The sequence below is a fragment of the Gracilinanus agilis genome, chromosome 1 (assembly GCF_016433145.1).
Source record: "Gracilinanus agilis isolate LMUSP501 chromosome 1, AgileGrace, whole genome shotgun sequence".
NCBI lineage: Eukaryota > Metazoa > Chordata > Mammalia > Didelphimorphia > Didelphidae > Gracilinanus > Gracilinanus agilis.
Window position 1 is genome coordinate 524,096,352 of NC_058130.1, and position 27,784 is coordinate 524,124,135.

A 27,784-nucleotide genomic window follows, 5' to 3' on the forward strand; every position below is an offset into this window, starting at 1 on the left:
CTTTAAATATTTAAGAAACTAGTCTTTTCTATTTAGCCATAAGGAAGGGCTGGAGAGTAGAAATTATAGGAATACTGATTTCATTTTGGCATTCATAAAGAGGATTATTTCTAACAATTAGAGGTACTCAAAAATGAAGTGGGTTTTTAAAGAACTAGTGAGTTTCCCTATCTTTGAAAAGTCTTCATGTGCAGGTTTTATGACTGCTTTTTGAGAGTTATTGTAAAGGGGATTTGTGTTTCTGGGAAGAGATGGATGATATGTCTTTAGATGACTTCTAATCCTTAGTTTTTACAACTCTGTGATTGTATAATTCAGGAATAAGTAAACAAGAATAACTATGCAACACTTAAATATAAATTCAATTGCATGCATTTGGAATATGCATCTTTTATTTGGAGATGATGGACTTTCAGTTGAAAAATATAACTGATTAATTATTTAATTTCAGGTTTCTTTAATGGTGGCCAAAGATGCAGAAGCACATAAGAGAACGCTTCAATACTTCACAGAACAATTCTATGGCATCATCAGAAATATGGATTCAAGTAGCAAGGAGTTATCCATCGCCATTCGTGGATATGGGCTGTTTGCAGGAGTATGCCTTACTTACGTTGGCTTAATTTTCATAATGGCAGATGTATAGGGAGGAATATAGTTGCTTAAATAACTTGTTTTTATAAATAATCATTCATCTCATTATGACATTTGTGATACAAAGTTAAAATTCAAGAGAAGTTATAAGTTTGTGTGGCTAAAAGGAAGACCATTTTAAAATACTTAAGTTTCTTTTAGTTTGTAGATAGAGAATTCTCATAGACCATCTTGAAAATGTATCAAAGTAAGAGATAACTGATTTTAAATGTGTAGTATTTCTGTGTATTAATAAATTTGGTAATCTTCATTATGATAATGTATCTCAGTATTCAGTATTATATGTTAAATACTGTAGTACCAAGAAGCTAATGAGGTTAATAAACAGTAACATTTTATTTTTACTATTATTAAAGCCTTGTAAAGCTATAAACGCAAAGGATGTTGACTTCATGTATATTGAGCTCATTCAGCGCTGTAAACAAATGTTCCTCACTGAGACAGATACTGTAGATGACCATATGTACCAACTTCCAAGTTTTCTCCAATCTATTGCAAGCATCTTACTTCACCTTGACACTGTAAGTGAAATATTTACAGAATTGTGATTTCTTTGATTTGGGAACTCCCTTCTAATTGTGAAGATTTAAACCTGTCCATACCTATCCATCCTGTTTAACTTTTAATCTGTGCTCTCTTTGAAGATGTCCAAGTTGCAGTTCTACCCAGTGTAATGGAAACTCTGCTTTTGTCCCAAGAAAAATTCAAAAACCTTATTTTGTATATTTTAAATGGAACCAGCCACTATTGTAGTGTGAAATGTTTGATACTTTTTGTATTATTAAAACTGATCATCTGAAACATAATTACATTTTGATAATGCTGATTTTGATTAGAGAACAAATTGGATGTTATTAGGCACAGGATTATGAACATAAGTATAACAAAGAAATTTGTCTTAGTAGTCATAGTCACAAGTCTATTTTTAGTTATGCAAAGCAGAAAAATGAATGTTAAAGATTTTATTTCATTGTCACAATTTGCAAGTGATCATCTAGTGTGATTCCCCACCCCGTAGTATGAATTAAACAAGTATTTATTAAGCAAGACACCGAATCCTCTCTTTGGTATTCCTAATATATGGTCATTTTATCTCCACTTAGAGGCATGGTTTGTACCATTGATTTGATTTTTAGACATCTCTGAATATCAGGAGGATCTGCTCTCTTCTACTTGACAGCCATTTAAATATTTAGAGACCTCAGTCACTAAGAATTTTTTGTAAACTCCTGATTTCTTTGTTCTTTTGGAACATTGATTCTTTAAGTAACATAAGACCCATCAGAAGCATTTGTTTTGCTTTTAATAACCACAATAACACAAATAAATTCTAGCAAAGTACAATTATGTCTGGCTAATCCTATCTTGAATTACCTTAGAATTTGAATTATTTAACTATAACCAATTATTTTGCCTAACTTATTTTTAAGTTTCCTATTAGCTAAGATTCCTTTATCTTTTATAGGTTCCTGAGGTGTATACCCCAGTTCTTGAGCGTCTAATAGTGGTACAGATAGACAGTTTTCCACAATACAGTATTAAAATGCAAACAATCTGTTGCCGAGCTATAGTAAAAGTTTTTCTCGCCTTGGCAGAAAAAGGACCAGTTCTCTGGAATTTTATCAGTACTGTGGGTAAGTTTAGGACTTTAATTTTCCCTTTATTTAATGATTTAGAAATTATTTTGTGATTATGAGAAATTATATGCATTTTACCTTTGGTTTCCAAAATAACTAAAATACAAACAAGCTGCTTAGTTTGGGAACTTCTGAGACCTTTTGTGTATCACTAAAGATTTATAGAATAGATTATACTGTTATCATTATAGTAAGGCAAAATATTTCTTGTTTAAGGGTCCATTACTATTTCATAGAATAAGTTAAACAGAAAATATTTATTGAATACCTACTCTATGCACAGAAATATGCTAGAATACAGGAAGATGAAAAGTTAAACTAAAAATTTCCTTAAGAAATCTCACATAATGGACCAATATTATTGACAAAAAGAACAAACAACGTATTCCATCATTGGAAATGCTGATAATGATTTATGTGAAATTGGAAAATAAATCTATATCTCAAAAATGGTATTGTTTGTTGACTTGTATATGTTTTGAATGTTCCCTAATTTTTGTTTGAATTTTTTTTAGTGCATCAGGGCTTAATCAGAGTGTGTTCCAAACCAGTCATCCTTCAAAAGGTGAATTGTGAATCAGATATTTTCTAAAGATTAGTTTCTGGAAACTCTCAAATATATGAATGGATCTGTTATGTCATTTTGGGGTTCCTTCCAGTGATTCAGGTTGCAACCCTTTTTTTCTACACATCCTGTGTACCTTTCACCTTTATGTTCTCCCAGAAGTCTACCATTAGGGACTCACTTAATGTATTGGAGGCTTTCCTTGCTTTCTCTTGGTTTTATAAAGGTACTAGCTAAGTACTCTGGTCTCCACATAGATAATCTCTTGTCTTTTTATGTCATATAATTATGTGACATAATTAAATTATAATATTATATTTATAGTCCTTAATGACATCCTTTATTCCTGTTCTTTTAGAATTACTCATTCTTTTTATTTTGTAGCCTGCTTGTAATCTTCATATCCCTTTCAAGTGCTTTTTGATGCTCATTTATTTTTAGTTTCTCAAAGGCAGGAGGGTTCTAGATCTCACTGCCATACAGCAACATTGATAAAATGCTTTCATTGAAAAGATGAGCTTTTACTTATGGGAAGCTTGGGATCAGTAAAAGTAGTTTGCAATTTCATGAAAGTAATCTAGTCTATTCTTTTTTTCACTTCCTGTTAGTTTTGGTAACCAATAGTTTAATATGTTTCTGAGATTTTTAGTTTTTATACTAAAGCTGGCGTTAAAGTGTGATGATGTCCATTATTTATTAACTATCAGGCTAAAAATGTTGTCTGACATTCTGAAGAATAAGTAGACTTGTACTGGAAAGTCTCAAGCATAACTTCATGCTTACTATAAAGACATTTTGATAAAAACAGGAACTATGCTCTTTCAGAAATATTAGAACAAGGTATGGGACTATTTTATCTCCAATGTATATCAGAATAATGATAAATGAGGTTAGGGAGGTGAGAGGATATACTTTTAAAAAGTGAAGTAAATTCATTTATATTACATTTCATGGAGAAGCCTGAAAATGCTGGTACTTCAGTGTTTTAAAATCATAAAAATTATAGTTTAAAAATATTTGTTTTTTGAAAAATTATATTCTTTTAATTCAAAACTTAACCCACACACATTTCCATTTATAAAGCAAAACAGAAAAAAGGACTGTGTGTGAAAAGAAAACCTTCCATACAGTTTGCTCTTCATTCAAGTATATAATAAATTCAACTTTCAAAGCTGTCTTGCTTTTCTTTGTTTCCTTTTGAACTTTCTTCAGTTCTCTCCTATCCATTAAGAAAATACTTTAGGGACTTTTTTGGGGGGGCAATTCAATATCTATCTCCCCTTTTCCTACAGAATTTTTCCCAAAAGAAAAAAGAAAAACACAGTCAACAAATAAACAGTCAGTTGCAACAAATCTCTGCATTTGTCCAAAAACATCCTAAACTCCTTTTAAGGAGGTGTTTCATTGTCCTCTGGAGTTATGGATGGTCATTACATTGATCAGAGTTCTTAAGTCTTTCAAAGTTGTGTTTCTGTATATAGCTTAATTCTGCATTAACTTTTTGTTTGTCATTACATTGTTGATTCAGATTGAGCTTTCATTGCCATATTTTGTGGTGTCTGGTGAATGTGTCTGTGTATTTCAGATAACTACTTTCCAGCCATACTTCTTAGTGTTATGATTGATTTTTTTGAACTTTAGGACTTTAGACTTATCCTTGTTAATTCCATCTTATTAATCAGGTTATCGTTCTAGCTTATTGAAATCTGATTTTGCAAACTTTATTCTCATCCATTATATTAGTTATCCTTTCCTAGTCCTTGTCATCTGCAAATATCTATTTCTTCTGAATAATTGATAAAATATGTTGAAATAATAGGGCAAAGGATAAACATCTGGGCTACTTCACTAATATCTCCTTTTAGAGTAGCAATTTTTCATTAATCATTGTTTTTTAGTTCTCTTTCTTCAGGGTTTTTCCAGTTTTCCTAATAAAGCTATCATCTGGTTTCTCTCTCTTTGTATTGTACACAAGGATATTATAAGAGTCATTGTCAAAGAGATTATGTTTAATTACATGTTTATAATTTCTGCTAACCATATTTGTTTATATGACTGTAGTTAATGTCACTAATATATAAACTTCTCTTTAGGAGGCCCTTGGTAGAGAGCCTTCTGAGTCTGAAGTGTATCCTGCCTCTGGGGAGGTCAGAACAGGGAAATGGAAAGTACCTACATGTAAGGATTATTTAGATCTCTTCAGAAATCTCCTCAGCTGTGATCAAATGAAGGTAAAAATAAGATTAAAATCATGAAAGAGAATCCAGTATTCTTTTTTGTTTCAGAGATTTTGATCTCAAATAAATGTTAATAAGATTAAAGGATAATGAATTATTTTGACTAGGCTGAGTATAGTATGAAAATAGTAAGTATTTATGGTTTTCTTTACTATTGCATATTCTATTGCCTCCTTTGATTTATCTTGCTTCCTTTATCTAAACTTTTACTATTAGTATTTCCTTTATATTCTTATGAGTAGATATCTCATTGAAGACTTCCAAATATGCCATAGTACAGTGGTTGCCAAGAGATAAACCCTGGTATCTTATGCCATGATGGCCTGGTAGGGAAAATGATGACATGATTGTAGTTAGGATTTCTTACTCTTTTAAAACATACCCAGGCTCGAAAGCTAGACAATTTCACTAGTGAAAAGTAAGAGTACAAATAAAATCTGAAGGAATTAAAGATAAAATTGGATCTGAAGGGCATACTTAGCAAGGATATTATTTTATTAAGTTTGATAGAAATAAAATTTTAAATTAAATTTTAAGTAATTTATTTGTATTTTTTTGTTTATTTGTTTTTTATTTTAAACCCTTAACTTCTGTGTATTGACTTATAGGTGGAAGATTGGCAAGGGTAGGCAATGGGGGTCAAGTGACTTGCCCAGGGTCACACAGCTGGGAAGTGTCTGAGGCCGGATTTGAACCTAGGACCTCCTGTCTCTAAGCCTGGCTCTCAATACACTGAGCTACCCAGCTGCCCCCTATGTTTGATTTTTAAAAAATTTTTTTAAACTCTTAACTTTTGTGTATTGGCTCTTAGGTGGAAGAGTGGTAAGGGTGGGCAATGGGGGTCAAGTGACTTGCCCAGGGTCACACAGCTGGGAAGTGGCTGAGGCCAGATTTGAACCTAGGACCTCCCATCTCTAGGTCTGACTCTCAATCCACTGAGCTATCCAGCTGCCCCTTTATGTTTGATTTTTAAATAAAATTTGAGTGCAGGTTCTTGTTAATAGTTTAGAATGACAGATAATTCAGAATAATTCTAAAGTTAAAATAACAAATTTCAAAAAAGAAATAAAAATCATTCTAAGTTTTTAAAAGTTGTATTTAACTTACCTTATTTCCTTTTTCACAATTAAAATACTTATATAAAAAAAGTTTATATGTTTCTATAGAGGAAATGCATTTTTATATTTATGTAAAGCTTGCATGGAGTCACAAAAGAAATTTGACAAAGGGTAGACAGAGGCACATTTTCTCTGACCAATATAATGATTTATTAGCAGGGGTGCTATCTGTTAATAAAGCAGGTCTATCGGCTTGCCAAAAACCAAGAATTGAATATACAAACTCCTTTCTATAAACAGAACAAAGAACAGGATGGAATAGGTAAGGAAATCATACCAATGATTATGGGGTTGACAACATCATTTGGGTAAGGGATCATGATTGGTTACATTAAGGAAAGGGTTTTGCACATACACAGGGCTAGGAACACCCCTCTCCACCTTTGAAAAATTCTTTATAGATTTATGGGACTCAGCTTCATCTTGAGGCCATTGACAGTAGATCAGAGATTGTAGACTCATTGGCACCCGGGAATGGATAAGGCAACTTTTAATTGGACATAGTTAAGCAGAGGTGGACGTCAGGTCAGCTTGTATGCTTTTAAGGATAATACACAAATGCCATGGAGTTTTCTAAGCAGATGATATTATGGGGGTATAATAAGTCTCCTTAGCACAAAGTGATTTGCAGGCAGTGCTGAGATAACAATTCTCTTAAAGTGTTTTATAAGAATGTTGAACCTCTAAACATAGCTTAGAGTTTTTATTTAACTAAAAGTGATCAATAGAGAAAATAAATCTCAGAATCTAAATGTGAGAGAGGAAGGGTAAACTTTTGAACTCATGAGCTTCTATATTCAGAGACATAGAAAAGGCTTAGGTTTTGCTACAGAGAGTACAAATAAGGTTACAGACCAGAATCATTTATAGAGTGAAGTGAATTATAAAACTCAAGTTCAGTAATCAATTTTCACAATGGTATTCATACTATATATGTTTTCAGGTTCAGACTCTCTATTTTTCTTTATTTCAAAGGACTCTCTTTTAGCAGATGAAACATTTTTGTTGGTGAATTCACCACTTCAGTCTCTGAATCATTTGCTGTATGATGAACTTATAAAATCAATCTTGAAGATTGTTGAGAAATTAGATCTTAAACTAGAAAAGCAGAATGTTGGAGATCAGGAGGTAAGAACCGTTCCATGCTCTTTTCTCTTGGTCATATTCTTTCCTGGTGCTAATGGTACCTCTCTTTGTTTCCTCGTACATAAAATGGAGACAATAATATTTGTACCACTTTTTTTGTATGGTTGTTTAGAGGAAAGTGCTTATGAAACCTTAAAGCGCTGTATGAATTCAAACTACTTTTATTATATGCAATTTTTATGTTATATGTTGTATTTTTCTATGCAAAACTTTAATCACATCTTAACATCTGAATATTCTGAGAGGTTAAATTAAAATAACAACATTTATATAGTACCTTAAGGTGTGTTGCAGTGCTTTGCGTGAGTTATCTCATTTGATGAAATGAGAAAAATCCACATATTTGGATTATTGGCTTTTTGAAAACATCATGGTGGTATGTTGCATTAGCTTATCAATGAAAGGAAATGCTCATCTGTCAGTCTGTTTCTAAGGCAACTCTTTGGAAATTTCATTGTATTGTATCCTACTTATTGTATTTGTCAGATTAGGAATAATGTCAGGCTGGATAGAACATTTCAGGAGGCTGCAGTTTGCCCATAACTGGCTTAAGTGATATCTAGTGAACCAAATCTTAGATTTATCATAGCTCAGTGTGGAGAAAAAACATTATTTAAATGCTTAAAAGTAATTGCTATGCATATTTAAAAACATTAGAAAAAATTTTCATATTAATAACAGAGATTTGTCTGGTAGTTATGAGCAGCATCAGAAAGTGATGTGAAATAATTCTCATTGGAAGCAAAGTAGATCTGATGTGGCAAAATACCAGTGGTTTGGGCTTTTTTTCTTAGGCAGCTATGAATGGGTGTAAGGGGAGGAGAATTACTGTTTTAAATTAATGTCTTGAAGTTTGGAGATTCAGAGGAAAAATTAAGCCATAACACGCTGAGGTGAAGTTTATTTTTCTTTTTTTTTTTTATTTTTTATTTTAAACCCTTAACTTCTGTGTATTGACTTATAGGTGGAAGAGTGGTAAGGGTAGGCAATGGGGGTCAAGTGACTTGCCCAGGGTCACACAGCTGGGAAGTGTCTGAGACCAGATTTGAACCTAGGACCTCCTGTCTCTAGGCCTGGCTCTCAATCCACTGAGCTACCCAGCTGCCCCCTGAGGTGAAGTTTAAAGAAAATTAGCAAACCTAGAATAAGATTAATTAGATTCAGAGTAATAGTAATTAGGAAAATGTGTAAGACATAAAAATAAATTAAAAATATACAACTTTTTTTATGCTTCATATTACATTATCTTCTATCATAGATACTTGGTTCTTATCAATGGCTTAACTTCTTATATTATAGCTGATTAATTTGTATTCTTTTCATCCAATGAAACACAGACTCTTAATTTTTATAGTACATAATGATATTTATATTTATTGGCAACTCCTTCAAACTTCAGATATGGTTGGTTGCTAGTCTTGAAGAATTTTTTTGGTGCAAGAGTAATCATACATTACAGTAAATTCTTTTTGATGATTTGCCTTATTTACTTATATTTCAAAGTTTAGTTATATTTAAATGATTCTTTATGTCTGCTAGAATAGGAAATAGTAGAGAGATCTTTCTTGTTCCCACCAAGACATTGTACTGAGATTCAGAAGATCTAGGTTGAATCTTAGCTTTGCTATTTACTAGTTATGTGACCTTAGGCAAGTCACTTAATGTCTTTAGCTGCCACATTAGTAAATTATAGTGTTTAGGTGGTTGACTTTCAGCTTTTTGATAAGCTATTTTTCCTTTTTTTTAAAAAATTCTCTAGTAATACATTTTTCCACCAAAGTTCTACTCTGATAACTTGTGACATGGAAGTAACCTTGGATTTTTATTCAGCTAGGAAACTAGAAATTTCTAGATAATGGGGTTCCATAAAGGGATAGGACAGAATGGAGGAGGGGAAAGCTTATAGAGACAGCTTTTTGGGGTTTGATGCCCTTATGTACCAGTTTTCCTGACTACACTACATACCTATAGTAGAGCCTTCTACATAGTAAATAAATACTCAGTGAGTATTTATTGGATGAATGATATAATTATTCTTTCAGGATGAGAATGAAGCCAACGGTGTGTGGGTAATTCCAACTTCAGATCCAGCTGCAAATTTGCAACCAGCTAAACCTAAAGATTTTACTGCCTTCATTAATCTGGTGGAGTTTTGCAGGTATTTAAAAAAAATTCTGGTTATTTAAGTGTGAAATTTTTCATAATTTGTAGCCATGATGTAGTGTAACAGTTATAAAAATGTTTAGGACTTTGTAACAAAGAGAGCACTAACATTTAAAATATTTTTTGAAGATTAATCATTAAATTATACAGAAGTGATAAACATGATAAGCAATGTAAAACATCCTTAAGTTTGAAGATTTGAATGGACAGTCTTTTGGCATCAGAAAGCCATTTTTCTTTCGTGGATCAGTATAATACTAAAGTTAGTAAATGGAAAGTATGACATAATTTCCTCAGACACCTTCCCCATAGAAGGAAATAGGTATAGTTGGGCAAATTATTTCCCTCTTAATTTCAACATTTGGATGAAAAAAAATACTTGTTGTGGGGGCAGGTAGGCGACTCAGAGGATTGAGAACAGGCCTAGAGATGAGAGTTCCTAGGTTCAAATGATGGCCTCAGATACATCTTAGTTCTATGACCCTATGCAAGTCACTTAACTCCTATTGCCTAGTCTTTACCACTCTTCTGCCTTGGAACTAGTATATAGTATTAATTAAAGAGGGAAGGTAAAGGTTTAAAAAAAATACTCGTGGTGAAATAAGTTTCTACATGCATATTTAAGTTTTTGTTTTTTGTTTTGTTTTTGGCAGAGAAATCCTTCCTGAAAAGCACATTCAGTTTTTTGAACCATGGATTTATTCATTTGGATATGAGTTGATTTTGCAGTCTACACGGTTACCTCTTATTAGTGGATTTTACAAATTACTTGCTATTGCGATAAGAAATGCCAAAAAGTTAAGATATTTTGAGGTGAGACATTTATGGAAGATTTTATTGTTTTACAAATACCATAAATTTTTGTGTATGATCTATTCATATCCGTTGTCATTTAATGTAATAAGAATTTGTGTCAATGAAATGCCAAAACTTATGGGCTTGTGTTCACTACTTAAATTTCCATCTAAAAGCCCTCTGTTGAGTTTATTCTATTGATGAATCAATGCTTGTGTGTGTGTATAAAATTTTTAAAAATTGCATTTGTTTTCTTAGTTTAGTGTTTCTCTTTTAGGTATAATAATGTTGCTTATTAACATTTTGTGGATAGTAACCAACATGTAATAAATAGTTTATTTTGATTTCAGGATCATGTTCCTCAGTGATTAACTCTCAGCATGTTATGCTGTAGATTTTTTTTTCTCTAAACAACAGATCTATTATATAAAATTAGATTAGAACTTCCTGGCTGGTCAGTAGTGAATCCTGATTTGGTTTGTGTCTTGAACTCTTCAATAAACTTTCCTTCTGGATATTCTCTTACCTCTGTGTTTTCCAGATATTTTTTCTCCTGTGACTCCTATTTCTCTGAACCCTGCTCCTCTCTTTTACTATATTATCTGTGTCACATCCCTTACTTGTGGCTGTGTTCCAGACTCTCTTCTCACTTAAGGATTAGATCAGCTCCTGTCTGTGCATTTGTATATCTGGCCAACTATCTTGAATTCTCTATGCCATATCTCCAACTGCTGATTAGTTTTTTTCTGTTTAAAAATTTTTTAATTAATAAGTCAGCACTCATTAAGTATCCATTATGTTACAGACATTGGGGATACAAAGAGGCTTTAGGGAAATGGTGAATGCCTACAAAGATCTTACATTCATTCTTTTGTCCCTCTTTATTTTTCCCCAATTAATAGGCATTTGTTTTCTCTCTTTCCTGCACACTTCCCAATCTAAAAAAAAAAAGGAAAAGAAAACCCTTGTAACAAATAAATATGGTTGGACAAAAAACCCAAATACCACCCCCCCAAAAAAAAAACCAAAAAAGCAAATATATCTCATTCTTCATCTTGACTCCATTATCTCTGCCTTTTAGACTTTTCAAATTGATGTTCCACATACACCTCACACTTAATATGTCAAAAATAGAGCTTTTTCTCTTTCTCTTCCCTTCCCTCACCAAAAACACTCTTATTCCTAATTTCTCCCATCCTTAGAAAATAAGCTTCTTGAGGGCAGAAGCTATCTTTTGCCTCTTTTTGTGTTCCCAGCACTTAGCCCAGTCCCTGGCACATTGTAAGTATGCTTAATAAATGTTTATTGAATTGAATTATTCTGTGAATGGCATCACCATTCTTATAGCCACCTAGATTAATTATCCTGGAAGCTCCATTACCCCTCAACCCACATAGATACAATTAGATGCTGTATTTCATTCCTTTCTCCCAGAGAACTCTTGTGTTTGACCTCTCTTTCTCCTCACAGAGCCACCACCTTTTTTCAGGTTCTTATCACCTTTCACCTTGACTGCTACAGGAGTCCTTCAATTTATTTCCCTGTCTTAAGTCTCTTTACCTTCCCAGTCCATACTTTTAAATGAATTTTCTTTTATTAATCACAGTGTAATGGGCATGTTAAAATGATAATACATGTGTGTGCAATATATTCAGCCATAAAAGTTGTATTTTTTTATTATACTGAGATATTTAATGATTTGGACCCCATGCTTTCTTACAGGTTGGTAACCACTGGATTGTTATTTTATGTAGGACATTTATTTTATGCTTTATTTAACAGGGTCTAAGTCCAAAGAGTCACAACAAATCTCCTGAAGACCCTGAAAAGTATTCGTGTTTTGCTTTATTTGCAAAGTTTGGGAAAGAGGTAACTTTAAAAAAGTTTTGTGTATATACTTTATGATGGGTAATTGTTGAATAGGAATTCTCAAAGATTGTGCTTATGAATTGTAAACTTTAATAGATTCTAGCAGGCTGGAGAAGATATCTATTATCTGAAGACCCACTTAAATAAGATTCAGAAAAGTATCACAAAGTTGGTTGTATAGTGTTAAATTTTTCATCTGCAGTAACTCAGTGGCTATAAATTAATTGAAGGATTGTGATCTGCCTTGGTGGAAGGAATACTGTTGAACTCAGAGATCTTTAAAGAGCTCTTTTCCTAATTTGTTGTCATGAATTATTTAAAAATTAACAATGTATGAAAAAACTCCTAATGGTCGATTATTTTAAAACTTACTTGTTGGGGGCAGCTGGGTCGCTCAGTGGATTGAGAGCCAAGCCTAGAGATGGGAGGTCCTAGGTTCAAATCTGGCCTCAGACACTTCCCAGCTGTGTGACCCTGGGCAAGTCATTTGACCCCCATTGCCCACCCTTACCACTCTTCCACCTATGAGACAATACACAGAAGTTAAGGGTTTAAAAAAAAAAAGAAAGAAAAAAAAACTTACTTGTCAAATCCAAGTAAGAATATACTAAAAATCATTGGTTATAGAGGAACCATTGCTACTTTGTGTCCAGATTTTCTCGTTTGTAATCCTTTATAATTATCAGATTACCTATAGCTATGATGCATAGTCAATTTCAGATTTTCTTTTAAGTAACTAAGCAGGGAATCTAGAATCTATTTCTAAATCTATTATAAATGGGAAAAAAACATTTAGATATATATGTGCTCAGATAAAAACTTATATAAAAACCCAGGTGGCAGCTGGGTAGCTCAGTGGATTGAGAGCCAGGCCTAGAGATAGGAGGTCCTGGGTTCAAATCTGGCCTCAGACACTTCCCAGCTGTGTGACCCTGGGCAAGTCACTTGACCCCCATTGCCTACCCTTACCACTCTTCCGCCTTGGAGCCAATGCACAGTATTGACTCCAAGATGGAAGGTAAGGGTTTAAAAAAAAACAAACAAACCCCTCATCCCCCTATATTTAAACATTATCACTTGCATAATTAATGTTATTTTATTTAAGGTATCAGTAAAAATGAAGCAATATAAAGATGAACTGTTAGCCTCCTGTTTGAACTTTGTACTGTGCTTGCCACATGACATCATTGAACTGGATATTAAAGCTTATGTTCCTGCATTACAGGTTGGTCTCCATATTATAAATCAAATTATATTTTCCTTAATGATTATTAATCTCTAGGGAACCATATTAAATGCCGTGCTATACTCTAAGTATGTGGTACAATTTGTATGTTGTTTTTTTTTGCTATAGAATTTATAAGAATCTAATGATAAAATATCTGGTTGGTAGATTACCTTTTGACTCAAAACTGACCTATTTCCTTAGTTATTATTTTTAAAAATTTCCTTAGTTCTTATTGGTTCCCTGTGACATTTGCTTTATTGTATATATTAATATGCAGATGGCTTTCAAATTGGGCCTAAGTTACACTCCCCTGGCAGAAGTGGGCCTGAATGCCCTAGAAGAGTGGTCTTTTTACATACCAAAACATATAATCCAGCCATATTACAAAGACATTCTACCTTGCCTTGACAGTTACTTGAAAACTACAGCTTTATCAGGTAAGCCAAAGAAAATCTATGGCCTATAAAACTTAGAGGATTTAGCCATAAAGTAATTTTAATTTAAAAAATATTAATTTTAGTAACTTGTATAATTCGAATATAGAGTATGTGTTTTCACTATACCTAATGATGATAGATAAAATTCTTCTTCCCAAAGCAGCATAATGTATTTTTTAAAGTGCTTCCCTCAAAGTCAACAAACAGGCTTTTAAGTTATAGGCCAGATTCATTAACTACCTTTTCATTTTTAAAAAACCCATTTTAAGGTCCTTTTGTTATTCTTTTTGGACTCAAGACCAATTCACATTTTTCTTGGAGGCTTTGGATGCAGCAGTATTGACTTCATTGTCTTCTGAGTTTGTTTTGGTCTTTCCTATCACCAAAATGACTTCCTACATTTATTTTCTTTTTTTATTGTTGTTGTTTGCTCATTTTCCAGCCTTTTTTCTGTCTTTTCATTTAAAGAACTGTTAGAGGTGGTCTCTATTTTTGTGGTGAAGTGGGGGGGTACTGTCCCAGGTTTCAGGTTCTTCAGAGCTAGCTAGCTTTAGAGATCTAAGATAGTATGATCTAAGGAGAGGTGTTTAATATTCTTTTGGCCTGTGTCCTGGCCACTCTCCCTGGAACTTTCCCATGTAACAAAGGAGTATAGGTAAGCAAAAGAAATAACATGTTTGCTACTTGTAGTCCACTGTTTATCTGCCACCACCTGCATTGTACTCTCCTTCCTATGGTGTTTGGAGGGGAGGGATACTTCTCCTTTAGTACAGCAAGGCCAATATTAGTAACTACTTTGATCACTCTTTTGATGCCATTAGATATTGAATTAATTTACATCAAATATAAAAAAATTTATATCAGATAGCATAGATTTACTTCTTAAAGAGAAAATAAAAATGATATAGTTTAACCACTCTTATTTTATAGTTGAGAAAATCAAGTTACAGAGAGGTTAAGTAGACTTGACAAAGGTCACACAGAGTAAATGTGTCTTTGGGATATGGGCAGCTAGTACTTTTCTCACTGGATCAAAAGGTTATACGTAGTTCAGTTTTATTCTAATTTTAACAATTCTAATATAATTCCAACTTGTTAGAACGGTTGGAATAATTTATAGTTCTTCTAACAGTATTTTAACATTCTTGTTTTCCTGCTGCTTCCTCCCCAACATCTATTATTTTCATCTTTTGTTGTCACTTACTTAATGTGAAATGAAGCCACAAAATTATTTTATGTACATTTTTCTTATTAATGATAATGAAACATTATTGTTGGCAGTTTACATTTTTTAAAGAACTGACTGTTCATATCTTTTGACCTTTTCATATTATAGAATGACTTTTGTTTTCATTATTAATTCCCTATCTCGAAATATGTTTCTAACTAGCCATTTGACCGGGGACAAATACTTTCATCTTTCTGGTGGCTTCCTTATATTAAAAATGAAAGAGTTAGACCACATTTTTTAATAACATGTGGTAATAGGAAATATAAATTGAGAAATATCTGAAGAAAAGCCATCATTTTCTCATTGATGCCTTCATTTAAGCTCTATCAAATCATAGCTCCAACTGTTAGGACTGTTGAACCACTTGAACCGACACCCATCATTGTGCCTAGTACATAGTATATAGAATCATAGGATTTTTAGAACCATTATAATTTGAAGAGACCCAAGATAATCTACCTGCCTCATTTTACAGATGAGAAAATTAGGACCCATATAGGGTGAGCAGCTTAACTCATGGTTAGGCAGTTACTTAATGTTAGAGCCAGAAAGAACTAGACCTTAGGTTCCATGATTCTCAGATTATTAAAACACTCTATAAAATGTAAAGTGCTATGGAAATATGACTGGATAATATTTCCATTGGCCTTACTGAAATCTAACAGTTGCTTAGTTGAAAGAATGAATGGAAAAAATTGATTTCTCAGAGTTAAGTAATCCTTTTGTTGAACTTTTATCTAGTTAATTTTTTATTGTTATTTTGTTGTTGTTTGTTACTTTTTATGTAGGTAATCTAGTCACTTTATTTTATTTGTGATTAATGTGAGACTAAAAATTGCTATTATAGAAGAAAAAGGTTTGAAAAGAGATTCAAAGGAGAAAAATAATTTTTTGAAGAGAAAAATAATTTTTTTAGGAGAAGGGACAGGTATTGTGAAACTTTCCCAGGTATGAAAATAAGTATTTAGAATGGAACTGGATAGGAATGCCTATTTAAAATAAAGCAAAAAGCATTATGTTTGGTAGAAGAAAATAGTTGAAAGTCAGAGACAGATTGATTAATCATATAGAAAAGAGATTATTATTACATTCATATCTGGGCATATGTAACTTATACACTTTATTTTTGAAACATTGCTTATATGAAATGCATATTGCCATGCAAGAATATTATTTGTGAGGAATCACTAAAAAAAAGATTGATAAATCACTTGTGGTTGGTTGTTTGCATGCCTTCAGTGTACCCCCATAATTAATTAATCAAGAAGGATTCAAATTATTAATTTTGTTTCCTTACAAAATATGATTATTTAGAATTAGGGAAAGCTTGAATATACTTGTTAATGATGATTACGTAACCATACGTTAAATTTTTTAAGATGGCTGAGTATTTAAAAATATACATTATAAAAAGAGTCCCAAGTATATAGTATATAAAAATGTTCTTTTTTAAATGGATATTTCTGGTAGCAAATGTAATAAATATTTGCTCACCTTGTCTCTTTTTTGGATTTATTTTGATTTTTATTAACTTAATAAAAAATTTAAAAATTAATTTGAAATTTTAAAAAGAAAATTACTTTTAAAATGGCAAATTAAGGCCAGAATTTTATACAACATTTTTGAAGACTTTAAAAAAATATATTAATTGTTTATCTATAATGAATTTTTCTTTTCTTGCTTAGATGATAACAAGGATAATGGGGAGGTTACAGTGCTTTCTCGTGCAGCCCAAAAAGGGTTTAATAAGGTTGTGTTGAAGCATCTAAAAAAATCAAAGACCATCTTATCTGTAAGTATACTCTATATTTTTTCTACTCTAAGCTCTAGTGAAGAATCTTAAGACTTTGTGATCATCTCAGGTTGAAAAAATAAATAAAAATTAAAAATAAAACTAGCCACTCAAAAAATAAATTAAAATTTTAAAACATACTTATGGGGGCAGCTGGGTAGCTCAGTGGAGTGAGAGTCAGGCCTAGAGACAGGAGGTCCTAGGTTCAAACCCGGCCTCAGCCACTTCCCAGCTGTGTGACCCTGGGCAAGTCACTTGACCCCCATTGCCCACCCTTACCAATCTTCCACCTATGAGAAAATACACCGAAGTACAAGGGTTTAAAAAAAAAAAAAAAGCATACTTATGAAGGAGAGATGGGGCATTCTGGTGTAGGTGGCAAGCCCTGTGGGGAATTTGCTGAAAAATTACCAAAAATTCTTTAAAAATGTCTTGTAAATGGAGGCACTTCAGGGAGCTTCTTTGGGGCCAGTGCTATTTCTTTTGACCATCCTATAGAGGAGAGCTGATTCTAGAGAACAGCTTGACTTCTGTGATCGAAAACTCCTATATTCTACGTGGAAAGAGATGAGAGATTAAGGTTATAACAAGTTGAGATAGACTGTATTGCTACTATGTGATATCAGTTGAAGAAACATTCTTTACTTATTTTCTTACATTAATGTCAAATAATTTCATTGTTGATAATCTCTACAATATGGAGACTTGGAGAAAGGAACTAAGCCGAGACAATTCAGGTAGATATTACCATTCTGATGGAAAAGCCTTGTCTTGAGTGTTTTGCTATCTCATTGAAAGCTTTGGCTCTCTTTTTACATCTAGGGAGATTAATGCACTTATTAGAAATGAAGTAAAAGTTATATCTGGCAGTTTTTATCTACTACTTTTATAGAGACTCCTTAGATTGAAATTGTTAAGGAGTTCCAATTTTTTTTCCTGGTTACCTGAGTCCCTTCCACAGTAAAATTAGGTGAGCATACAATCAACTAAGTCCTTTATCCTTCTATAAGAAAATGGCATAATAGCCTATTTAGCCTCTTAATGCTGTTTTTGTTTTGCTTGATTGAAGTAATCAGCAGAATAAAGAGTTATCCCAAATGATTTTTACCTTATTAATTTGTAGGTTTACAAAAAATATTCCTAAATTTAGTTCAAAGGAATAACAAAAAAATTTATAATTCTCTCAAAAGCTCTTATGTAACCAAAGAGAACTAGTCTGAAATGAGTAATAGTTCCCTTTAGATTTATATATTTGAAAGAAATGTATAATAGAGACTTCAAATATTACAAATTGTTCAAGAATCTGGTTGTATATTCTAATTAAATTAAATTCCTAATTTATAGTTAATGTAGTTTATAGTCTACTATTGCATTTGTAAGGGTTAAATGGTAGGCGTTCGACAAAAGTGAGTAGAGCAATTGATTAAAACACTTAGTTTAATTTGAGAAGTACAGATAGAAAATAGAAAAGGAGGAAAGTGAGATTATTATTCTAATACCCTATGACTATACCTAAATTCCTAATACTATCTAAAATTTCTAAAACCCTACTTATAATTGTTTTCTAAGGACAGGTTCTTTTTGCCTGGCAAGACCAGGCCTATCTAACCTACACTTATCTAAAACTCATTCACTAACTACCTATCTTCCTAAGTAACCAGACATTCACCCACCCATGAACTCCTTCAATCCTTTTCTAACCCAACTGTCAGTAGCCAACTGCTAGTAGCTCCCTGCCTAAGAGACAGACCTCCTGCTATCTCAAGATCCAGTGGCAAAAGAACCCCAACTCTTACTGCTGCTTCCTTTTTCTCTCTCCCCATCTCTCTGGTAATGGAATCTTCAGCTCTGGCTCACTGACCCCTGTCAATTCTGCTCTATTTAGAAATCCTACTCTCTTGCCTCTTAAAGAGACAGAGGGAGAGATTAAGAAAATCCCTTTAGTACATTCTTTAACAGAGAAAATACTAGACAGAAATAGGAGAATTTTCAGAAATTCAGTCCTCAAAGTAAAAAAAAAAACAAAAATTACTTATACAGAAAATATATTAAATAATTCATTACAGTAATTACTTCATTGAAACTGTAGTAATAAAATTATATTGTACAAAAACTATCTTGGTTATTTTTTTCAGTGTATTAGCTTTCCTGGTTCCATACTATCATGGATTCTAATTCACCTTTATAAATTTGACATAATTGTCTCAAAGCTCACTCATACATAAAAATTGCTTGGTTAACTTCTAATGGTCATTGTTTTTAAAATATTTTGTGCCCAAGAGAAATAGATAATTGAAAATATTATCAAAAGAATCATAAAAGATACTATCCATTTGAGATATTAAATCCTGCAAAATCCAGTGTTAAAAATGCTAAAGAAGATAAAGCCTAATAAAGAAGATGCCAGCCATTGACTGAGATAAATTTGCAAACTTCCTGTAGGACTAGCAGCTATCCTATAAACTTTATTTTTCATTTCCATTCATTTTATAAACATTTACTAAATTCTAATTATGTTCCACACTTTACTAGGAATAGAGAACACAAAGGTGGGGAAAGTCTTTGCCCTCAAGGAGCTTACATGAAATTCTTTGAGCATATTTTTAATTTGTCAGCTATTAATATATTTCTGAGGGGATATATAATCCATTGCTTGAAAAATAAACATGAGGCTTTCATACTGGTTCCAGACATTAAATTTTTGCAGCGCATCTGAAATAGGGTTGTGTTCTCTATATATGTTATATATGTCTAGTAAAAGAACTAAAATTATTAACACTGTTAGAAAATTGATTTTCCTTCTCTTTTCAAATTAATGCCCCTAATTGAAATGATACTGATTTTTAAATGGTCACAAAATTGCCTTTACTAATTTTTGTGTAATATCCAAATATGACAGGATGAAGAGCTGTCCTTGGAAGCTGTGAGAGCTCGGGTGGTTCGGGTGCTTGGCTCTTTGGGAGGGCAAATAAATAGGAATCTTGTTACAGGTAAATCAAATCTCTTAAGTTGTTTCCATGTATATTATAAATTTAATTTCAAAGAATGCTTCTAAATTTATTTGTGCTATATATTTGACACACTCTTAAAATTATAAAGACTATTAATAAATGTTTATTGAATGTTTTGATAGGTTAATATGAAAGCTATTATGTAACACATCAGAGTGATTTTTTTAGGCTGAGTTTATCATAATGTACTTCCCAGTTTTTTTACACAAAATTAAATGAAACCATTTCGTACTGGTTTCTATATCGATGCTGCTAATTCATGAACCTCAAATCAGTTTCCTTTTAAAAATCCTCTCCTTGACATTTGAGGCAATTATTGTTTGTCATTTTTGGTCAGAATTATACTATATTCATTTCCATTCATTTTACAAATATTTAATAGATTCCAATTATGTTCCACATTTTGCTAGGAACAAGGGACACAAAGGGGGAACTATACTCTTCGATCAATAAATAAGCATCTCTCTTTTAAATTTGAATTTTATAGTTATATATGGTATTTAATAAATATTTCAAAAGTTTTAAAAAAGGTATAATTGTTCTCTTCCCCAAACGATTCCAGTTCTTATTCTAAAAATATAGTAAGCATCCATCAGTGAAATTGACTCTTAACAAGTTTTGTCAAGGTAAATTACCACCTAAAAGTGCTTTTACAGTTGAAACAATAATATTGAAAACAGTTTTCATATATTGTTGTAAAGTCACATTTCAGATCATTTTATTCTACAACGTCATTGTTTACTATTCTTTTCATATTCATTCAATTTCCTTTTTATGCTCCTTTTTAATTTCCTAAGTGTGTAATACTTTTTCAGTGTTAGAAAGCTTATAAAAATATAAAACTTTTTCTTAAAATTTTTAATAGCTGCTTCCTCAGATGAAATTATGAAGAAGTGTTTGGCATGGGACTCTGAAAGGAAATTGAGCTTCGCAGTACCATTTGCAGAAATGAAACCTGTAATATATTTGGATATATTTTTGCCTCGGGTCACAGAACTGGCTCTTTCATCTAGCGACAGACAGACTAAAGTATTTTCATTTTATTATTTCAATGTTACTATTTTAAATGAGCTTTTAATTAAAAAATTGTTCATTTTAAGAGGCTTTTTCTTAAGCATCAAAAGCAAGCATTTAGGAAGTAGAATCTGTTTTAACCACTCATTAGAAGTTTTTTTTTGGTCTGTGCATGTATATGAAGACACTTTTCCAAAGTAATAATAAAAGTCAAATTGTAATAACAGTTGAAAGAGAAAACAAGTAAGAAAAATGGCTGGCAGATAACTAAATTTTGTTTCCTGGTTGTATTTATATTGAGTGGAGATCCTTCCACTGTATTGCCTCTATCATCTCCTACAGTTTATGGGAGGACATGGATAAGATTTCCATGAGTGAACTTCTATAGTTGAAGGAAATATTTATATCAGTGAGATCACAGGTCCTTTGATAAGTGATTAGCAAAAACTTTATGGTAGAGATGTAGTATGCAAGTACGTATACGGATTATTATTTAGACATTAATAGACATATGCAAGGATATTAATATGTAGATTCATGTATGTAGATATTTTTTAGAGAAGATGATTGAAAAAAGCAGATGACCTGAAATTTAAAGCATCATTTCTTGTCCAGTCTCTGTTATATATCTGTTTTATGATTAGGTCTCCTTAGAAACCAAAAGTAAATAGATATTTAATCTGCTCAGATTAGATGAATAGTGTTTCTTATGAACAAGGAATGTATTAACACTTATCAACCATAAGTAGAATTTATATGATTCTAATGCCTTTACCCTTTTTGAAGCTTTTAAACTTAGATCTTTTGCTCTTTGGGCAGAAGAGCATAGATGATGTGAACAAAGAGAGGAGTTCTATATTTTCACAAAGTATCTCCTCAAAATAAGTTATATTTGAGTCATATAGTATTGATTTGTTGCATTCTTTTAATTTTGCTTTTATTTTATTCTGGCTTTATTCTAAACTCTATTTTTACAAGATGCTAAACATTTTTCTTTTGACATAATGCTAGTAAATACAATTTTGATAACATGTTTTTCTCAATTTAGGTTGCAGCCTGTGAACTCTTACATAGCATGGTTATGTTTATGTTGGGAAAAGCATCTCAAATACCTGAAGGAAAGTTAGGTTCTCCACCCATGCATCAGCTATATAAGAAAACATTTCCTGTGTTACTTCGACTTGCCTGTGATGTAGATCAGGTAAATAGATTATGGCAAACTGAATTGACATTATTGTATTGTATTATGAGACTAAATGACTTGACCTATGATCAGAATGAGAAAACATGCATACCTTCATGTTTGTTTTATTTATGTAAATTTTGCAGATTATAAAAATCCTGCCTTTTTTTTTTAAAGTACTTTTAAAAAAAAAAGGCAGGATTTTTATAGTGTTGGGCTCATTTTTTAAATGATACGTAACATAAGTGTCCAAAAGGTGAGTCTAGATCTTTTATAAGTGTAGTGGTAATCAACTTTGAGAGAAAAAATACCTAGTGCAAAGTAGACTTTCTCTTTTTTTCTTTTTACAAACATAGGAGCAATATTTGAGATTTTTTTTTGGGAAGGGTACGTTAGTATGTAGTAGAGGATACTTACCTTTTTGTAACTAGTAAACTTAAAGTATGAGTATAAACATCTTCGTCGTCAGAGCCACAGTGGATTTTTTTAATGAAAATTTATGCTTCTCTAGATTTTAAGAAAAAGAGAATGGAATAAATAAATAGATTCTTTTCAGCATAGCGCTGTGATAAAAAAAAAAGACAGGTAATTTTTAGATAAATTTATTTCTCTGTTAAAAATTGCCTCAGGACCTACCACTTAAATTTTCCAGTTTGAATGTAAAAGTTCAGGGAAATTATATCAATTGCCTGAGATTCAGAAAAGGAAAATAGCTCCAAAAGCAGGTTTCAGAAACATTGATGAGAATATACACTTGATTCATGTAGTTAACCATCACAGCTCAACCTCTAGATTTTGAAAGGACACAAGCAAAAGTTTGAAGGAGAGTAATAAAGAGGAAAAAAAGAAAATATTTGTACAAATTTGTAAACATAATGTTAGGTTAAATTTTAAATTGAACTAAGACTAATGAAAAATGCCAAGAACAATATAATGTTTTGAGCATGAAAAAGGAGAAAGAGATACTTCCCAGGGAGGATCATATAATATTTGCGGTTGACAAAAAAAAAAAACAAACCCAACCAAAAACTCAACTTCTCTTTTTTTCCATCTTTTCAGTATATAAGAAGTTAATGTTTAGACTGTCATCTGAAAGAATAGACATATCCAGGAGAAAATAGAAACCGGTATCTTTTTTTTTTTTTTTAATCCTTAACTTCTGTGTATTGGCTCCTAGGTGGAAGAGTGGTAAGGGTGGGCAATGGGGGGTCAAGTGACTTGCCCAGGGTCACACAGCTGGGAAGTGTCTGAGGCCAGATTTAAACCTAGGACTTCCCATCTCTAGGCCCGACTCTCAATCTACTGAGCTACCCAGCTATTCTAGAAACCGGTATCTTAAGGAGATAGTAAAGATGACCTAGCTGTTGTAAATGAGTTCACGATTCTTGCCTGAACAAAGTAAATCCCAGATTACTCAAAAAATCATGAAACACGATTATTACCTGGTCTCTGATCTTTAAGGACTTGAAAAAAAAAATAGAGACTATCTGGATAACTAGAGACATGTGAAGAAAGTCTTGATTTTCACAAAGAGGAAAGATATACTCTTGGAACTGTAACCAGTTTGATATTGATCCCCAGCAAAATTCTAAAACATTATTAAATTTGTTTTTTTGGGAGTACTTATAAATGGAAATAGTGACCACTAGACTTACTAAGAACAAAGCATGCCTGATTAGTTATCTTTTGTGTGTGTGTGTGTTTACAAAAGGCAAGTTTAATAAGATTATTAAAATCTATTTTATATATTTCTTGCAAAGGACTAGCATTTTAATACATGAGACTATAATGGCCAAAGTAAGCATTTTTCATTTACATGAATGAAATTATTTTTAATTTCTTATGCAAATCACTATAACCTTTTTTGGCATTCATTGCTTCACCTCTAAACCAAGGAAATTGGACCAAGATGATGTCCACGTGCTGAAAATAGTTATTACCATTTGTGAAGATTGTTTATTGCTTAATCTTTTCTTTTTGATAGTATTGCTGACAGATCAGGAAAATATTGTAAACAAATTGAATTTTGTCAATGCATTTGACAGTCTCTTATGATTTTCTGATGGAACAAGATAGTAAAAACATAGGCTAGACAATAATGTATAATTAGAGTGTCAGAGAATCTTACCCTGTGAATGTCTTTCCTATTAACTAAATTGATTCTTGGATCTTTTTCACCCTGGAGGGAATTATTCTAATTGATTGAAAGATCTGTCTTCAGCTAATCCACACATTTTTCAGTCTTTCACCATATCCTATTCATTTTTAAAAAACTCAGTGACTTAGATAAAGTTGTAGACATCATACTTATCAAGTTTGCACATAGGAGGCATAATTAATTTCTTGAATGTTAGGATCAGAATCCAAAATAGATATTGACAGGCAAAGGACAAGGTATTGAATCTTCATGAAGTTCAATTAAATAGTAATAAAAATAAGATTCTGTGCTCAAGTTCAGAAAATTCATCAAATAAATACAGAGTGCCTATAGTATGCCTAAATTGTAATTATTGTGAAAAAGGGGTTTTTGCTACATTATAACATTAGTATTTTAGCTGTCAAAAAAGTTAAAGTGGTGGGGCAGCTTGGTGGCTCACTAGATAGAAAGCAAGGCCTAGAGACAATAGGCGCAGGGTTTAATGTGGCCTCACATACTCTTTAGCTAGACTAGTGTGATTGTAGTCAAGTCACAACCCCAGTTTCCTAGCCCTTACCACTCTTTGGAACAGATACTTAAAATCAATTCTAAGACAGAAGATGAGGGTTAAAAAAAGGTTAAAGTAATTAAGTTCCATTATTTAAAGTATAGTATACAGAATTAGATATGTAAATCGATCACTGTTTTCTAGGTTGGTCAGATCACACCTGAAATATTCTATTCATTCTGCACATAATATTTTGTGAGGGGTACTGACAAGTTGTAATATGTCCATGGTAAGCTTGATAAGGGGGACAGAAAATTCTGTCAGAGGAAATAGGCTAAAAAAGTTGTCTTCAAATAGCATGTGTGAAACGAGATTTGTTCTATTGGACTGTCTCACGTAGAACTAAGGCTGCTAGGTAGAATTATAGAGTGGTAGTAATTTTCTCCTCCTCTCTACTTCACTTTAAAGGACAACATTCTGAAAAGTAGAAATATCTAAAAATGGAGTAAACTGTCTTTCGTGACAGTGCTCTGCCTTTAACTATAGGTCTTTAAAAAGGCCGTGTAACTTCTTGTCAGGAATGTTGTAGAATGGCTTTGTTTTTCCGTTACGGGTTCGATGAAATGACTTCTGAAATGTTATAATTGTGTCATTTCTGGGCTGCATATTGCTGAGATGATGTGGTAATAGTGTTACCTATTTGGAATTACCAAATAAGTATAGCTATTTCCAAGGCAGATTTATTTTAAAAGAGCTTCAGATATAACCTAATGAACATTTATTATTTTATGATCTAGGTGACAAGACAACTGTATGAACCTCTTGTCATGCAGCTGATTCACTGGTTCACCAACAACAAGAAGTTTGAAAGTCAGGACACAGTGACGTTATTAGAAACTATTCTGGTAGGTGACATTTGATTTCTCTGTTTTTTTCTCTTGGCTGGTAACACAGAATATATATTTAGACCTTTAACAAATAGAATGTCAAAGAGACCAAAATAATTTCTTTTTCTTACTGATTTCTAATTAAGTCACATAGGTTTAAAAATATTTTCTTTAAGGAATTAAAAAAATATTTTAGTGAGTCAAAATGCCTTGTAAATTAAAAATTTTCCTGTGCCTAGGTTAAGAAAATATTCACAAGCAGGTTAAGGCGTAACCTAGATCAAGTCAAAGGATAACTTAAACTGTTGACTAAACAACGACAACAACAATTCAACATGTCCAAAACCGAATTCATTACTTCCTTCTCCCTCTCCCCCCCCCCCCCCCCCCCGCCAAATCCACTCTTTTACCTTACTTCCCCTCTTCTGTTAAGGATACTTCTTTTTCCAGTCATCAGGCTCTACAGCTTTCTACTTGGTCTCAACTTTTCATCACCCCCAAATACTCACTTCAGGTGCTAAGTCTTATTAATACTAGTTCCAGCATCTCTGATCTGTCCCTTTCTCTCCACTCCTGCTGCTGTCACCACTTTAGTTCAGTCCCTTAGCACCTCCTGATTGGACTATTGCAATAACCTCTCAATTGGTCTGCATGAAATAATGAATGAGAAAGCATTTATTCAGTCTTTACTATGTGCCAGACATTGTGCAAAGTGCTGGGGTTAGAAATATAAGTATGTGTAGGAGCCTGGGCTCACGCTCTATCGTGCTATCTTTTCTAGAAAGGTAGCTCTTTAAGTAGTAAAAGTGCCGGCTTTCATTTCAGAACACTTGGGCTTTGCTATTTAGTGATTGTACATTTGGTCAGTGAATTTAACCTTTATGAGCCTCAGTTTCCTAATCTATAAAATGAAGGGGACTAGATGATCTGAACTTCTTTCTAACTTCAAATCTTATGATTTAGGATCATAGATTAAAAAAAAATTTAAAGGTAGTTTCCTTTGATGGCGCTATCTTATTGATATGGGTTGTCCTTCCCAATCCATCCACATCTCCTGTTGTCAAGAGTCAGTCAATAAACATTAAGCACTGACTGTGCCAAGCTCTGTGCCAAGTATTAGGGATGCAAAGAAAAGGCATGAAAGTCCCTGCTCTCAAAAAGCTTATAATCTAATGGGCGTGACCCTCTTCATATCTTTCTATAAATTCTCCATTTGGTACCCACTTAATCTCATCAGAAGAGCAAGAATGGAGGAGGGAGGGTGTCTTTTAGTACAGCTGATACTACATGGATGCCAGTGAAGCCCACTGGCTGTGTATCAGACATCTCTCTCTTCATGTGTGTCTCGTCCAATGCACATAAACATTCTAGTTCTAAATCTATTTCTCAGTAAGTTAGCCAAACATTTATTAAACACCTTTTGTATTTAGAATATTGTACAAGACATTATAGAGGATAAAATTTTATAAAAAGCAAAGTTCTTTCACTCATGGAACTTTTAATGTAACAGGGATATGATACATTCATAGAAAAATAAAAAAAGCAAAACTATATGAAGAGCCCTTTGGGCAAATGTGGATAATAAATAGATGGATTACAGAGTCAACAGTGCAGCCTTTCTCTCTAAAATTTTCTCTGGGGATTTGCTGAAAGGGAATTTATTTCTATTTAGTTTGGTCTTTTATTTCATTTGACATATTTATTATTGTTTTTGAACTGGAAGTAGAGCAGCATTCATTTGAAGCTCCTCACTTAGTCATCTTGTCAGAAAATCTCCCATACCTTTCTCAACTCTCTTAATGTTATTTTTTTTAATATTTGCTTGTTGGAACGTGAATTTGCTTAGCTTCCACATTCCTTTGCTATTTTCTTGATTTTTGAGAAATTAATTTAAGCTGTAGACATTGCATGATCAAATAAGGCAGCTACTTTCAATGCCATGATTTATTATTATTCATGAATTAGACTAGTTCCTTTAGATAATATTTTTTCATCTTTTTGTTACTCTTAGACTATTCATTTTTATGTCCAATTACATGGTGATTTTAATTATTTGACTTGGTATATCAGCTTTGGCATACTTTTGAATCTTGTCTTTTCTTTCAGAAGCACAGTTAGCATTGCTTCCCTTCACATCTATTTTATGTACAGGAAAATTATATCTTATACATT

General features: G+C 32.5%; 1 protein-coding gene across 1 annotated transcript in view; it reads left to right on the forward strand.

Moving 5' to 3' along the window:
* Nucleotides 1–27,784, forward strand: part of PRKDC (protein kinase, DNA-activated, catalytic subunit) — a 176,941-nt gene that overhangs the window by 17,612 nt on the left and 131,545 nt on the right. The window contains exons 12-27 of the mRNA XM_044682793.1: nucleotides 452–598; nucleotides 1,011–1,175; nucleotides 2,120–2,288; nucleotides 2,807–2,856; nucleotides 4,950–5,087; nucleotides 7,187–7,339; nucleotides 9,400–9,515; nucleotides 10,174–10,333; nucleotides 12,098–12,184; nucleotides 13,290–13,409; nucleotides 13,690–13,849; nucleotides 16,766–16,872; nucleotides 19,772–19,862; nucleotides 20,749–20,912; nucleotides 21,946–22,098; nucleotides 25,523–25,630. Coding sequence (XP_044538728.1) covers nucleotides 452–598; nucleotides 1,011–1,175; nucleotides 2,120–2,288; nucleotides 2,807–2,856; nucleotides 4,950–5,087; nucleotides 7,187–7,339; nucleotides 9,400–9,515; nucleotides 10,174–10,333; nucleotides 12,098–12,184; nucleotides 13,290–13,409; nucleotides 13,690–13,849; nucleotides 16,766–16,872; nucleotides 19,772–19,862; nucleotides 20,749–20,912; nucleotides 21,946–22,098; nucleotides 25,523–25,630 — 2,088 coding nt within the window. The remainder of the gene's footprint in view (nucleotides 1–451; nucleotides 599–1,010; nucleotides 1,176–2,119; nucleotides 2,289–2,806; nucleotides 2,857–4,949; nucleotides 5,088–7,186; nucleotides 7,340–9,399; nucleotides 9,516–10,173; nucleotides 10,334–12,097; nucleotides 12,185–13,289; nucleotides 13,410–13,689; nucleotides 13,850–16,765; nucleotides 16,873–19,771; nucleotides 19,863–20,748; nucleotides 20,913–21,945; nucleotides 22,099–25,522; nucleotides 25,631–27,784) is intronic.